At 47.3% G+C, this 16,538-nt stretch overlaps 1 protein-coding gene across 1 annotated transcript in view; it reads left to right on the top strand.

Annotated features, from left to right (window-relative positions):
* Window positions 1-16,538, top strand: part of BNIP3L (BCL2 interacting protein 3 like) — a 54,586-nt gene that overhangs the window by 27,477 nt on the left and 10,571 nt on the right. Inside the window, exons 4-5 of the mRNA XM_068274720.1 lie at window positions 11,980-12,083; window positions 13,063-13,212. Of these exons, the coding sequence (XP_068130821.1) occupies window positions 11,980-12,083; window positions 13,063-13,212 (254 nt within the window). The remainder of the gene's footprint in view (window positions 1-11,979; window positions 12,084-13,062; window positions 13,213-16,538) is intronic.

Raw genomic sequence — 16,538 nt, 5'->3', positions numbered from 1 at the left:
CACAAATTGTAATTTGATAGCTCCCGTGTCACATGACTGCTATTGGCAGAGATGGCAGATAAGCTCATTTGAAAGCACAGACTGTAAACAATATGCCTGCTTCCATGAATCAGGAAGTACAAACTGGGCAGATTTGTTTTAGGATTTGTATGAGCTGTAACAGAGAAATGTTCTTTGTTTGAAGGTTATTATGCTGTTGTGTATCTTTTAGAGCAGAGAGGAGTTCTGAGTTCAGGTCCGCTTTAACAAGGAACTTCTCCAATGACAGTTGCTTTTGAGGATTTCATGGAAATGTGGTGTTGCACAGTTTCTACACTGAGAGTAAGCACAATTAAGTACAATCCTGCAGCACCAATGGGAGAAGAACTATCGGCTCAGTTGTGATGACGTGACGCATGTACGCTTTTTTTTTTTTCTTCCTTGTATATCAAGACGTTGCTTGTATATGAAGTCACATTTTCACAATAATTTTTGCTTGTAAAGCAAAGGGCTCTTAAACCAAATTACTCTCAATCCAAGGTTTTACTGTATGTTAAAATGACCTGAAGGCGAACGCTCGGGTCAAACAGACACCGTATATACTCGCATATAAGCTGACCCATTTATAAGGAACCCACTTTCCCCCCAGAAACCAGGAAAAAGTGATTGACTCACGTATAAGCCCCTCCCCAATATAGCCCCCTTCCCATAGCCAGATGTGCCCCAGGATCATACAGCTGTGTCTCAAGAAGCCACTAGATGGCCTCATAGATATGAAACACAGCGATTGCCACATAGGAAGAATCCCTGATCATTGCTGATCATTGCACTGTTGACACGTTGCTTGCACGCTCCGCTCCACAAGCCAGGGGACACCGGTCTTGAGCAGCACACTCTGCACACCATGTTGCTGGAGATGGGGGGCACTGACATAGCAGGGCGCAAACTGGCAAGAGCGGGATCACTTCTGCACGATCCTTATGCTCCTCTGCCAGTAACAACACCTGCTCCACCATCCGTTCTGCTCCACTGAACGGATGGTGAGGAAGCTGAGGGGGTAACTTTTCAGCACATTTTTTATGTTGAAAAATTAGGCTTATACGCGAGTATATACAGTACTTGCCTAAGAAGAGGGAATTCTCTGGATCCTAATGAGGCTTCCCATGCTGTCCTTTGCGGCCACCTGAGACACTCCTGACAATTGTGACCACGCTCCCTGGCATGGACGAGTGTGGCCGCGCATGTGCAGTAGCACAGAGCAGCTTATACAGGAGCGGCTCTGGCTGTGCTGATGCAGCAGTACTCATGCAGATGCAGTACAGCCACGCTCATGCATGAAGAGGAGTGGTGGCGATCAGATAAGAAATCTGTCAAGCTCTTGTCCAATTTCTTTCCGGGGTCCTGGAGCAGCAACGGGGGACCGGCTTCCCTCGTGTTAGGTAAATATCTGTTTTTTCACCCGAGGTTCGCCTCGAGTACACTTTAAAGGGACACTTAAGTCAAACAAAAAAAATGAGTTTTACTCACCTAGGGCTTCCAATAGCCCCCTGCAGCTGTCCGGTGCCCTCGCTGTCATCCTCCGATCCTCCTGGGCCTGCCAGCAGCCACTTCCTGTTTCAGTGACAGGAGCTGACAGGCTGGGGACGCGAGTGATTCTTCGCGTTCCCAGACACATTAGCACCCTCTATGCTGCTATATGGTATATGATATATGCTATAGCAGCATAGATGGCGCTATTGTGGCCAGGAACGCGAAGAATCACTCGCGTCCCCATCCTGTCAGCTCCTGTCATCGAAACAGGAAGTGGCTGCAGGCGGGGCCAGGAGGATCGGAGGGAGATGGCGAGGGCACCGGACAGATGCAGCGGGCTATTGGAAGCCCCAGGTGAGTAAAACTCATTTTTTTTGTTTGACTTCAGTGTCCCTTTAAGGACTTGAGGGAAGCCTAAATTGGAAAAAAAAAGCCCATTTACTCTTCCAGCTCCCTTAAGTCTTCCTGGTCCTTCGGTGTCATCCCACACTCCTGTTCCAACGCTGGATGTGCGCCCCCGTGCTGCATGCCTCCAACGTAGCTGGGAGCACTCTGTGCTTGCGCAGTAAGTAAAAATTGCTACTGCACATGCACAGAATGCTCCCGGCCACTGGAGCGTGATAGAGGATGCGCGTGACTTGTCAGTTGGATGGATTACGGAGAGGGACAGCGGAAGAATAGCTGCACGTGGAATCACGGCGAGGGAGGCGAAGGACTTAAGGGGGCTGGAAGAAGCCCCTGCTAAGTAAATGGGCAATTTTTGTTTCCATTTATGATTCACTTTACGTACTAACCAGCTACTATATCCCTCGCCCCTCCTTCCCGTATGTGATCATTGCCTAGCCTTGTTGTGGGTATAGAGGCTAAGCAATGATGTTATCAGGCTGGGAGGGGTGAGGTGTGGGTGAAGGAATTGCAGGAGTTTCACACTCAGCCATAAAGAAGATTGTTTTTATTATCTCCCATGTTTGTGTAACTCAATAATGAGGTCTTACCTAATAGTGCTAATACTCACATGACCTCGCCTTTGATACCTGAGTTTTATGAATGCCTGTTCCCATCTTTGAGCTAAGGCATTAGATTAGAGAGACTCAAGGTGGCCATACATCAGCCAACTTGTCGACCGATCGACCATCCGATTCCAATATTATAATCGTGTCAGTTGAAAATGGGCGCCGCCAACAGTAATCCCAACTGACGATGCAACCAGTTTTGGGACAAAATTGGTCGCATGCATCCTTTGAACATGCTTCAAGATGTAGATGCTGGACTGGTTGTGTGGAGGTAATGGCGTGCATTATCGGGATGAGCGACGTGCTCTCCTGGTGCCTGTGCAATATACTTTACCTGTTGGTGTCTGCAGCTGACTCCGTCTCCATCCTCCATCCACATACACGTGCCTCATGTGGTTGCCGGCGTATAAGTGGACACATGTGAAGTCACGCTACCGCCCAAGTATACGCCGGCAACCACGTGGGGTGTGTGTATGAGGATGGAGACAGAACCAGCAGCAGATGACAGGTAAAGTACACTGCACAGGGAAACGGGGGGATACATTTTACATTAGCCGGGACAGCACCGGGTTGGGGCAGCAATGCGGCGGATGCAGCGCCACAAAGCCGATTCCCAAGAGATGGAGGATCAGCCTGGGGTGTATGGGCAGGCAACAGATCTTTATTCCATCAGAGAGAGATCTCTCTCTTGGCCGATTTGCCCATACTTCGTCTGATGTATGTGCACCTTCAGACTCTATAATGACCACCTGCTCCAATGTGAGCCGAAGAGAAGAACATAAACAGGGCAGGTCACTATTATTGTAAACTCATGTGGAGATTCTGATCAAAGCCCTTTTTGACATGTTCTCCATAAGACAAACAGGCGTATTTTCTAAATAAAATAGTGATAAAGGATATAAATAGGACAGCACAGTGGGCGGGGATAATGTGCAGCAATACAGAGCTGCCAGACAGGGCGGGGCTCAGTGAGGGAGGCAGGAAATGAAAGAAATTCTGTTCAGTTGTTATATGGGGTAAGGCCCATACTACACACACAGCTCTAGTGGCGTAGCAATAGGGGATGCAGAGGTTGCGACCGCCCCGGGGCCCCTTGACCAGGTAGGCGCATTAAGGGCCCTCCTTCATCCATCTTATTGCTTTTCCTTGGTGCTATACTTGCAATGACCACCTCTATATGTGCATTGCATAGTGGTAATCCCTGTTTCCTTACGCTGATCACACCTCTGTGCACTGAATCTGTCCTTGGAAGGGTTTGGGGCTTCATATCAGTAGACTGCACTGAGTCCCACGTAATACTCTCAGCGGGGCCCCAAGCTCCTCAGCTACGCCACTGTATAGCTCATAGTTTTATTAATTGTTATTAGTGAAGTGTATTTTGCAGTACAACCAGCTGATATATACTACAGATATTATTATTATTATTATTATTTATTGGATTTATATAGCTCCAACATATTATGCAGCGCTGTACAATACATAGGATTACAGACAATAATACGGGGTGACCGGCAGCACAATACAGGTAATAGACAATAGATACAACAATACAGGTAATAAGCCATAAGGTACACAACACAATACAGGTAGTAATACAATGCCAGATCATACACTGGAGTGGTAGTGCTAATAATACAGGTTCACATATTCCGGGTAAAGTGTGCAATCAAGCATGATACACAAGGGGAGATGGCTCTGCCAAAGGCTTACAATCTAGAGGGAGGGGGTGGTGACCCGAACGGAGGGGGGTAAATCAAAAAGTTCTTATCAGAGAGAGTTAGGGCAGCGTCAAGGTGAGGTAGGCCTCCTTCAAGAAGTGAGTTTTGAGTGCTTTTTTGAAGGAGGGGGCAAGTCTGATGGGCAGTGGGAGAAAGTTCCACAGGTTGGGGGCAGCTCTATAGAAGTCCTGTAGTCGAGCATTTGAGTGCGAGATGCGTGGGGTAGTTAGGAGGAGGTTGTTGGAGGAGCGAAGTGGGCGGCCAGGTGTGTATCTGGTCAGGACCAGGTCAGAGATGTAGCTTGGGCAGGACTTGTGTATGGATTTGTATGCCAAACATAGGATCTTGAAGCTGATTCTGAAGTGAATTGGAAGCCAATGAAGGAATTCGCGTAGGGGAGTCGTGGAGACAGAGCGGTGGGAGGAGTAGATTAGTCTGGCTGCTGTGTTCATGATGGATTGTAGGGGGGTGATGCAGTTTTGAGGAAGGCCTGACAGGAGGGAGTTGCAGTAGTCCAGACGGGAGATGATGAGGGCATGGACAAGGAGTTTGGCAGTGTCTGGGATCAGGAATGGCCGGATCTTGGAGCTGTTGCGTAAATGGAAATTGCAGGCCCTAGCAATGGCTTGGATGGGGGGGGGGGGGGTAAAGGAGAGGGTTGAGTCCAGGGTGACAAATGTAAAAATACAAATAATACAAACACATAAAAAAAACAGTTTTAGGCCTGGGACCCACTAGCAGCTCTTTTCTAAGCACTAATGACGTGAAAAGCTCTTGCTAATGCAATGCTATAGGGGATTTTCAAAAATCACATCGCTCAAGTGGGATCACACACAAAGCATTATATTAGCAAGAGCTTTTCACAAGCGCTTCGAAAATGGCTTCGTAAAGCACTGCTTGTGGGTTCCAGGCCTTAGGCCATGTTCACAGCGGTGAGTTGCGGTGTGAAATAACAGCCATTTTGTAATGCCCATGGGATGCTCACAATGCTGCTGGTACGTTGCGTTATAAAGGTGTGTGGCATGGTGATGCGCTGCATGAAGTGCATTGCTGCAAAACGTGCTTTAACCACTTGCCGACCGCGCACTTATACCGTGCGTCGGCAAAGTGGTAGCTGCAGGACCAGCGACGCAGTATTGCGTCGCCAGCTGCAGGCTAATTAATCAGGAAGCAGCCGCTCGCGCGAGCGGCTGCTTCCTGTCAATTCACGGCGGGGGCGCAGGCTAAATGTAAACACAAGCGGAAATAATCCGCTTTGTTTACATTGTACGGCGCTGCTGCGCAGCAGCGCCGTAAGGCAGATCGGCGATCCCCGGCCAATCAGCGGCCGGGGATCGCCGCCATGTGACAGGGGACGTCCTGTCACTGGCTGCACAGGACGGATAGCGTCCTGTGCAGCCCCGATCACCGGGGATGACAGGTAGGAGAGGGAGGGGGGGAATTTCGCCGCGGAGGGGGGCTTTGAGGTGCCCCCCCCCCCGCAACATGCCAGCCAAGAGGAGCGATCAGACCCCCCCTGCACACCATCCCCATAGGGGGGAAAAAAGGGGGGCGATCTGATCGCTCTGCGTGCTGCCTGATCTGTGCTGGGGGCTGCAGAGCCCACCCAGCACAGATCACAGAATACTGCGCTGGTCCTTAAGGGGGGGGTAAAGGGTGGGTCCTCAAGTGGTTAACAGTGACTGCGAAGCATACTTTTCATTGACTCTATGCAACGCTTAGACAATATGCGGTGCCGCTTTCCCGATCCCTTGCATTGCATTTCAGCTGCAACAGCCACTGTGAGCGTAGCTGAAAAGTTTACTTAAACACTGCTGAATAGCTGGCACAAGATACAGTGCTAGACAGAGCTCTGCCCACACTGCATCTTTTAGGGATCTTTTAACCTGGATGCGATTGGCAGCATTATGCAATCCGTTTCCAATCCCATGCAATATGCAAGGACATCTTCAAAGTACAGGAAATCAAGGGTATCCTTTTATACCACTATGATCCCATTTTGCCTGATTGCTGAATTCCTGCATGCTGCATTTCTTCTGCATTTTTTCTTTATGTTACAAGCAGCCAAGAGAAATCACAAAACGCAATCACTCAAAAAAACTAAAAATCTCCTTGCATTTGCGATTTGGTTTGCAATTTGCAGTTTCAAAGATGGCCTTAGGCAAATAGGGGCTAAAAATGATGGGTAACTAAGCATAACTAAAACAGAATTGTGCCTGCTTTAGGCTGCTTCCACACAGGGACGTTACAGGCGCACGTTAGTGCAGCCTGTAATGCTCCCCCAACGCACAACAATGTAACACAAGTGGGCTGTTCACACTGCCCACGTTGTGTTACATGTAACGCTGCGCGTTGTAGTGAAAGTGCACCATGCTGTGCGTTCTAGCGGCTTAAGCCGCGTTAGACTGTTTGCACATGCTTAGTGGGGGGGCGGAGAGGAGGCGGGGAGATGCCGCTACAGTAGCCGCGCACATGGCTACTTAATATGCTCTGCACTGGCAGCCGCTGATTGGCCGGCGGGACCACGTGATGCGGAGTGTCTCGCTCCGCATCACGTGGTCCCGCTGGCCAATCAGCGCCACCCTGAGAGACCTTATGCGGATAGAGCCGCCTAACGCGGCTCACTCTACCGTCCTCTCCTGCACCACCATGCGTTGCGTTAGGGGCACGTTATGCGACCATAACGTCCCCTAAAACGCAACGTCTTGGTGTGTAAGTAGCCTTAAAGAGAAGGTATTGTTTTAAGAAGGCTGTTTTGCATAATTTTTGGTAAGGAGGCTTTTTGGTCTCTTTCAGCCCCTTACACACTCCTAGCAGTTCCTGTTCACCATGAGCTTGCTGGGAAATCTGTAACTCTAATAATTCAGAGAATGTGTTTTTTTCCATTATACAAGCCCTCGTGGAATCTTGTCAGAGGTTGAATACTAAGCCAGATTGCAGCAAAGCAGAATACTAGGTAGGTTATCCACTTCAATCCTGAGCCAAACATTTAATTTTGGATACGATAATGAATGATGACCCAAAAATTAAGAAAGAAATGGGAGTATGATTGGGTGGGAAGAACGAAAAACTGAGGGAAGATCAAAAAAGAGTTGAAGAAAGACTTGGCGGAGGGAAGGGGGTGATATGAATGTCAACAACAATTTGAAATTTGGATCTGTAGGAACAGGTCAAAAATGTTTTTTATAAAGACCTTGTAAATTTTATTTTTAATTGTTAAACTGGTAAAATTGAATTTCTCTGCAGTACACTGAGGGAACAGAGGGGGACACAGAAGGCATGGGGGAACCCCCACACACAAACACATACCTGTCTTTTTATCTCAGTGCTCTCTCTGTATCATGCCTTATCCTCTATAATAAAACCTCTGTGTCCCTGCGTCACGCTGTCCCTGTGTAGCTTGGTCCGTGATTTTTGCTACTGCGAATGTGCGCAGCACGGACCCAGCCTCACTGAGACAGGGGGAAGGGGCCAGGGAGACGGGTGGGCGTGTGAGAGGGCGGCCGGGTGCGCGCGTGGGCGGTGGGTGTGCGCGCACGTGCAGTAAAATGCGACAGGCGGCGGCAAGAAACAGACCCTAGAGCCCATTTTTAAACGGGCTTGGATCTGCTAGTTATACCATAATCTTCTTAACAACACATTTTGTTGTATAACTCAGCCCTTCCTGTACCTCGTGCCTCATTACACCTCAGTTTCCCCTGTTTCTTATACCTTACTACACTTTATTACACTTGTGTGTTTACTGTACTTTATGTTGTAGCGTAGTCTGGCTAAACCTCACACTGTACCTCATGTTTATCTGTACATTACTCCTGATTATACCTCAGTCTTGTCTGTACTTTGTGATTCGTGTGACCCTAGGCTTCCCTGTACATTATAACTCCACCCAGTCTGTATGTCATACATGCCTCATCTCCAGATCATACTGCATGTGACTTCAGTCTTCTCTGTACCTCGTGTCTCAAACTTAGCTATTTGTCAGTCACCGGTGACCTTGCTTCCTTGTGGATCTAATGCCTCATTGTACCAAATCCCAGCCTTGCCTCATGCCTAAGTATACCCAAGTCCTCTGTATACCACATGCCTCATTATACTAAATCCCGGCCTTCTCTCATGCATGAGTATACCACATGCTTCATTATATAATATCATTGCCTTGCCTTATGCCTATGTATACCCAAGTCCTCTCTATACCACATGCCTCCTTATACTAAATCCCAGCCTTGCCTCATGCCTAAGTATACCCTATTCCTCTGTATGCCACATGCCGCATTATACATTTTGTCATATCTTTACTGCATTCCTCAATAGTTATTAATGGTTTTGTTATGATAACTGGAATTTCTGGTTATTTCAGTTCATCCCTGATTCAAATATAGACTCTATTGAGGCATTAATGTACTTTTATATGTTGATGGATTATTGCTGCTGCAAGTTTTATAGAGAAATTCCAGACACAACAAACCGAGTGTGACTTGTAAAGCTTTATACAGTCACTCACACATTACAGAGGGGGTTTAATTATTAGGGCTCCTTCAAATACTTACCAAGCTATTCTGGATGCTGTCAGCTCCTTCTGTGCTGGAAGAACCTGCCTGGTTACACTTAGTCACCCCCGAGCTCCTTTCAGTCACATACTTCCCATGTCAGCAGGTGCATCATAAGTTTAAATACCGCTTTACCTTCATGTGACGTGACCGTGTCATGTGCATCACGGCACAGGGCTGGGAGGGGGACACATTTCGGTCTTGGCCATAACAATTGATCTTTAGCAGAGTTGCTGACCCTATTTCATGAGAAGTTACCCAGCATTCAGCTCACAGTAATGAGTGCCATGAAGTAGGAAGTAAGAGAAAACTTGTCCAACAAAGACAGAAAGAAAAACCTGGGCAGCCCCAAATCTCAATGATAGGTCGGGTATTAGAGGGACGGTTAACATGGGCGACAGCTTTTCTACTACAGAGTTTGCCATCGTTCCCCAACAGTTTGTGGCCGTGTGGCTTTTTGAGCCTTTAGAGGGATCCGGAACGGCAAATATAGCCGATGCTGGAAGCTACATGCAGCGCCTCAGAAAATGTAATCAACCATGCCCCTTATGCAATCAATGGAAACGGTTTGAGATGAATGCTCCTATTCATCTCAATGCAGGACGGGGTGGGTCCCGACAGTAAACGACGAGCAGTCACTTGTTTCAACTGGCCCTAAAGTTCAACTACAGCCCAAATGTGTTCTTTTAGTTTTGGATAGAGAATTGTATAAAAATAGCCATTGTCAGGTTGTTACTGCTGACCTCTATTACATTACATGATTACATTCACGATCTCTGTGACACCAAGTTACAAATTTGACTACAAGGTGTCACCAGGACTGAAAGTGAGTGACAGCAGTTCTAGCCTCACTGAGGTGAACAAAAGTAAATAAAGCCTATCAACAACTACTGCAGTATCAAATACAGTAAGAAGCCATGGATAAATATATAATACAGTACTTCAACAAAGAAAACAGCTAAGCGCAAAGAATTGCAGAAAGTAAACATGTTCATCCAAAAAATATCAATATTTATTAGGGACTTATCCCTGAATAAAAACAATTTAAACAGATCTGCGGGGGACGTATTAGATATGACCAAACAGACAGTCTGAATCAGAGCCGGGACAAGGTCCTCCGGCACCCAAGGCTGAGACACCAAAGTGCGCCCCTCCATCCCTCCCACCTCAGCTGTCACACACTGATTGCTATTAGACTAAGAGGTGCCCCAGGGCCCCCAAACACCCTAAATCTCGAGTTATCTGGCTTGCAGTCACTGACATGTATCCCCTTTTCTTATTTCTCTCTGCTTCAAACACAATCAGGGAATGATAGCTGAGTGAGTTGTGCGCCCCCTCCTACACTGCGCCCTGAGGCTGCAGCCTCTCTCGCCTTTGCCTCGGCCCGGCCCTGGTCTGAATAGATAATGAATAAACAATACACCATCAATGACAAGTCATAAATCGCAGGGGCTACACGCCAAAAGGCAGGTTAATTCAGGGTCTTCGGGGCGGCTTCAAGGGACAAGGCATCGTGGGTAACTATAACTTTCTTTAACCGGACGGCTGCTAGATTTTAAAGTTAGGCTGGAGATCCGCTTTAAAGTAAACCTGAGATGTGGACTTAAGAAAAAAACATACATACCTGGGGCTTCCTCCAGCCCTCTCCAAGCTTATCACTTCCATGCTGTCCTCCTCCTCCGCCTCCCCGTTTGTCCGCAGTTGGCCCCGAAAAGTCAGCGGGCCAGGCGTGCGCACACTCCCACTACGCTCCTGTCTCCGGGAGCATTCTGCATTCACAGGTGCAGAACGTTCATGGCAACGGTATGGAGACAAGGGAGCGCACGCGGCTGGCCTGCGCCGACTGGCTGACTTACTGGGGAAATTGCGGATGAACAAGGAGGCGGTGGGGAGACTGCGTGAGAAGAAGTCCCCAACTCGGGTACACTTTAAGCCAGGGGTAGGGAACCTATGGTTCGGGAGCCAGATGAGGCTCTTTTGATGGCTACATCTGGCTCAGAGACAAATCAGTGGGCAGTGGTGTAGCTAAGGAGCTATGGGCCCCAGGCCCCCAGTGCAAGTTTTACATGGAGCCCCCCAAGCACTCTATATACTGTACATAACAATTGATATGGCGCAACAAAACCTGCCAAGGACAACAACAGTGTCAGAGTTGCAAGAAGGGGATGGTGAACAGTGTGTTAAGGATTACAACTATTCAAAGCATCTATAGAAGTGATTATTACAAGCACAGGACCAATAGAGAACTAATACTGTGATAGAGGGTGGACCCTTCGGAGGCCCCTCTGGCCCAAGGGCCCCGATGCATTGGCTACCTCTGCACCCCCTATTACTACGCCACTGTCAGTAGGGGTTGATTCACTAAGCTACACTGCTCAAGCAGCACAGCTTAGTGGGACAGAGCAAGTAAAATCTTCAGAGTAGGCACGCTACTGCTGTAGCATACACTACTAACTTTCTCATGCTCCTCCCTAAACTGCTGCTCCAATTGTCCAACTCTGGACCCTGTCAGGTCCAGTGACTTTGTAGGACAAGATTCCTGCACTTTGGTTGGCCCAATAGACTGCCTGTCACCAGACAGGCAGCCTATTGGGCCAAAGTGCAGGGATTTATCCTACAAAGTGAATCAACCCCCAAGTCAGCTAGCTAATTGTACAAGCTGTTATTCGGTATTTCTTCTGTCTAGCTCTTGAGGAAATTGCTGATGTTGCTGAAACCCAAGAAAAGCTGAAGACGTGTCTGACACTTCCACTGCCTGGAGGATCAACTGTATACACATCACCATGGCAACAAGGGCGTGAGCCCTCTGCTGCGCATGTGCCCTGTGCCAGTTTAAAACATATTGAATGGCTCTCACGGAATTAAATTTTAAAATATGTGGCGTTTATGGTTCACTCAGCCAAAAAGGTTTCTGACCCCTGCTTTAAGCTGTTTCATCTATGTACTTATTAAAGGGGGCCGGTTGATAAGTGAAAGTGGACAGGGATTTTGTAAAGTTGGGTGTAGTACCTGTTAAATTAAGAATTCTTGTTTATATATATATATAAGTAGATAAATAGGAGTCTCTGTTTTCATACAAAGACAGCTGTATGAGGTCAGTCAGTAGCAGAGGGTTACTTTGGAATGTTTCCATTTTACTGTGCATTCATTGAAAGTACTTCACTGAAGTAATCTTGTTTCTTTTTTTTTCAGTCAGAGGAAGAAGATGCAGATGTAGAGAAGGAAGAGGAGGCTTTGAAGAAGAGTGCAGACTGGGTATCTGATTGGTCAAGTAGACCTGAAAATATCCCTCCTAAGTAAGCTCTTAATTGAAATTTGACATCATACTCTTGTTTTCTGGTAACTGTTTTTCAAAACTGTAAGGGCCTGAGCCCACTAATGCAGTTGTGCGCAGTTGTGTCCTTTTTTCAGCAACACATCAATGTTACAGATGCTGAAAAGCGGACACAACTGCGCACAACTGCGTTAGTGGGCTCAGGCCCTCATCGAAACATCATGTCATGTTTATGGAGTGTTGGAGATGCCTGAACACCAAAACCCCTAAGAAACGGAAATAGCTTTTAAAGAGGAACTAATAAAAATACCGTAATGAATACAATTTATAGTCATTTTTACAATGTTCATTCATAAATCATTTAGTCGGTGTTTGTCCATTGTAAGATCTTTTCTCACCCTGATTTACATTACAGAATATATCACAGGTGGCAATATCTTTACTCCTGTAAGGTGAGCTCTGCAGAATGTTTGTTTGCTGAGAGATTTATAGCCAGTAAAAATAATTCCTGGTTTCCCATAATGCTCTTTGGGGGCGTTTTCTGCATATATAAATCAGCCTAGGCTAAGCATCACTGGGAGGGCGGGTCTACATACCAATCTATAGCAATATATAACTATAGGAAGTGTTTCTGATGCTGAAGTCTGAAAAATGACTGTAAAAAGTGGCTATCCCAAATAATTCACTGCATTGTACTATATGCCACTCCATTGCCTCTTTAATTAGGAGTTTGGGGAACTCCCCAATAGGTGCCCAGAGATAATAACTCAAACTGAGTTCTCATCCTTACTTGCTCCATTCACAAAAAAACAACAACAAAAAACGTATTCTTAAAAGATTGTTCATACATCCGGGGAAAGCACATCTTTCCTACTGAGATATCTATTATGACAAAGCTGTATAATTGGACCATCTACTGTTTATGCATATTTGTAATGGATGTACTACTTGGCATGGATTCTGTCCCTTTTTGTAATGATATCCTGTGTTCATCTCTTCAGAGAATTTCACTTCCGCCACCCCAAGCGCTCCGGGTCTCTGAGCATGAGAAAGACCGGAGCCATGAAGAAAGGAGGCATTTTCTCTGCAGAGTTCCTGAAAGTTTTTATCCCCTCTTTATTCATCTCCCACGTTCTGGCCCTGGGCCTGGGGTAAGTTCTAGAAATAGAACTCTAGTGTTTGATGCTCCAACAATACAGTGCTCATACAGGGCTGTCCAACTCCAGTCCTCGAGGGCCAAATCAATTGTTTAGGATGGACGGAGAAATGTTTTACTACATGATGAACCACACCTTTCAGTCCATCAGTTGGTTTTATCAGTGTAAGGACCTCTGCCCTTGAGGATTGGTTTTGGACAGACCTTAATTCTAGAGGATCTATATCCGATCCATGACCATGCAGACCCATCTATTCATCACCAGTGCACAGTGCCCCGTAACTGTTGGAGAGTTGGAGACCTCAATGATTCTACTCCAGTACTACTAATAAAGTCCTCAAAGTGGATCCGAGATAAACTTTTACTCATTGCATAATTGTGTTCCTTACGTATAGTTTATAGGGTATTGCTCAAGCCAATTTTTTTTTTAATACCTTAATTCCCTATAAACTAAACAAGCCTCGCCCACAGCTCCTCCAGCGCCTAGTCACTCTGAGACCCATGTAACAAGGGCTTTTGGGAGCTCAGTCTGGGCAGGAGGAGGATAAAGAGATGGCAGAGGGGAGGAGAGAGGGGAGTGAAGTTTTCACAGGCTGAGGGCTGGAGATGCAGAGCAGCTTGCCTGTATGTAATGATTACAAGCAGAACATGGCTGCTCTCATTGCATCACAGGAATAAATAATCATAAACTGTTGAAGCTGTTTGCAGCTAGATTTGCTGTGTAAATCATCTAAACCTTAGATAAGATATGTAGAGAAGTTACTTGTTATAATTAGTTTTTCATCTCGGATCCACTTTACACTGATAATTGCATGTTTTATTCCATAGAGCTTTTAACTACCTTACGACCGCCCCACGCCATTGGGCGTAGCAGCCCCAGGACTGCCTAATGGCAATTGGCGTCAAGTCCTGGGGCCGGCTACTGCAGGGGATCCCGTGCAGGCTGCGTGCGCATCTCCTGCTTGGGGGGTGGAGCTCCGCCCCGCCTTCAGTCTCCATCTGTTAGACGGCGAAACCACTGTACTGGGGACAGCCGTGTGGCACGCTTGTCCCCCTGAGGCAGAAGAGAGCGATCGACTCTTATAAGGTGAAGCCTATGAGAGCTGATCGCCATGATTCGCTGGATGGGGGGAGGGAGGGGTTTAAGAAAAAAAATAGTAAAAAATAAAATAACAAATATTTTCCCCCAAAAAGATAAACACCGGGAAGGGGGGGGGGGGGGGGGCAGCAATCAGACCCCACCAACAGAAACTGTTGGTGGGGGAAAAGGGGGGGGGGTCACTAGTGTGCTGTGTTGTGCGGCCCTGCAGCTTGGCTGCAGTGGCCAATTAAACAAAAAAAATAGCCTGGTCTTTAGGGGGGTTTAGCACTGTGGTCCTGAAGTGGGTAAATGGAGACATAGTTTGTGAATTAAAAGTAATAATTTGTTGCTGTCTTTTTTTTTCTTTAATCCTTCTTTCCAGTAGAAATAGGTTACTAAAGATGGCCATACACTTGTAGATGGCCACCAGACGACCATCCGATAGATCCCTGTCTGATGGAATCTGATCAGAGAGGGATCTACACAATGAACACAGTGAACACAGATTTTGAATCGATTTTAACATGAAATAGTTTTAACCACTTGAGGACCCACCCTTTACCCCCCCCTTAAGGACCAGCGTTATTTTTTGTGATCTGTGCTGGGTGGGCTCTGCAGCCCCCAGCACAGATCAGGTTTCATGCAGAGTGATCAGATCGCCCCCCTTTTTTTCCCCCCTATGGGGATGGTGTGCAGGGGGGGTCTGATCGCTCTGGTGGGCAGGCTTGTTGCGGGGGGGGGCACCTCAAAGCCCCCCTCCGCGGCGAAATTCTCCCCTCCCTCTCCTACCTGCTCATCCCCGGTGATCGGGGCTGCACAGGATGCTATCCGTCCTGTGCAGCCAGTGACAGGACGTCCCCTGTCACATGGCGGCGATCCCCGGCCGCTGATTGGCCGGGGATCGCCGACCTGCCTTACGGCGCTGCTGCGCAGCAGCGCCGTACAATGTAAACAAAGCGGACTATTTCCACTTGTGTTTACATTTAGCCTGCGGCGGCCCGCAGGCTATTCACGGAGCCCCCCGCCGTGAATTGACAGGAAGTAGCCGCTCGCGCGAGGGGCTGCTTCCTGATTAATCAGCCTGCAGCTGGCGTCGCAGTACTGCGTCGCTGGTCCTGCAGCTGCCACTTTGCCGACGCACGGTATAAGCGTGCGGTCGGCAAGTGGTTAACCACTTCGCATCCAGACCTTGTTTTCCCCTTATTGACCAGAGCAGTTTTGACGTTTTAGCTATGTCCCTATTTAGTCAGCAATAACTTTATCCCTACTCACGACACCTAAATGATCTAGATATCATTTTTTCAGGATAAACTAGACTTTCATTGGGGGATATTTTGTCCCGAGAATTTTTTTTTGCTGCGCATTTTAGCGGGAAAAAAGAGGGAAAACCGTTAAAATTGCATTATTTCTCAGGTTTTCTTAAATTCTACTAAAAAATACAAAGTGCTACAGTAGGTAAAAGAAATGCCATCAGTATTAAGTCCCCCAAGGATAGATATCCAGATGTGTGCCCAGTATCAGACCCCCCCCCCCCCCAGTATAGCCAGATGTGCCCCCCAATATCAGCCTCCATTATAGCCAGATGTGTCCCCGCATTTGCGACCCCCCACACACAAATATATATATATATATATATATATATATATATATATATATATATATATATATATACATATACATATAGATAGATAGATAGATAGATAGATAGATAGATAGATAGATAGATATAGCTGCGTATCCCAATTAAGCACCCCTCATTATAGCCAGATGTGTCCCCAGGATCAGTGTTCCCCATTATAGCCAGATATACCCCCAGGATTAGCGCCCCCCGCCACATTATTGCATATGTGCCCCCAGCATGAAGTTATGTCCCTCAGGACCATCAGATGTGCCCCCCATTATGAAATCCCCCACCCCATTACCCTGATGGGCCCCAATAATTTCAACCCCCCTCTTCAGATGTGGATCCCCCCACCATCTGTTATGGGCAGCCAGATGTGCCCCCCCCCCCTTACCACTATGCCCCCCCCCCCCCCGGCCAGATCGTTAAAAAAAAGCCCCTGCAAGATGAATATCTCACCTTACCTGGTTCCTGCAATCATCCTGCAGCCTCCATTCACCGCGCTTCAACTTAGCCCTGTGATACCGAACACTGGGTCCCGGCTTGATGACGTCATCAAGCCGGGAACCGGATATTCAGCGTCACAGGGCTGAGTGAAGAGCGGTGAATGGAGGCTGGA

This window comes from Hyperolius riggenbachi, chromosome 3, assembly GCF_040937935.1.
Source record: "Hyperolius riggenbachi isolate aHypRig1 chromosome 3, aHypRig1.pri, whole genome shotgun sequence".
Taxonomy (NCBI): Eukaryota; Metazoa; Chordata; class Amphibia; order Anura; family Hyperoliidae; genus Hyperolius; species Hyperolius riggenbachi.
Note: the sequence above shows the minus strand (reverse complement) of the source record. Positions and strands in the feature narration are given on the sequence as shown.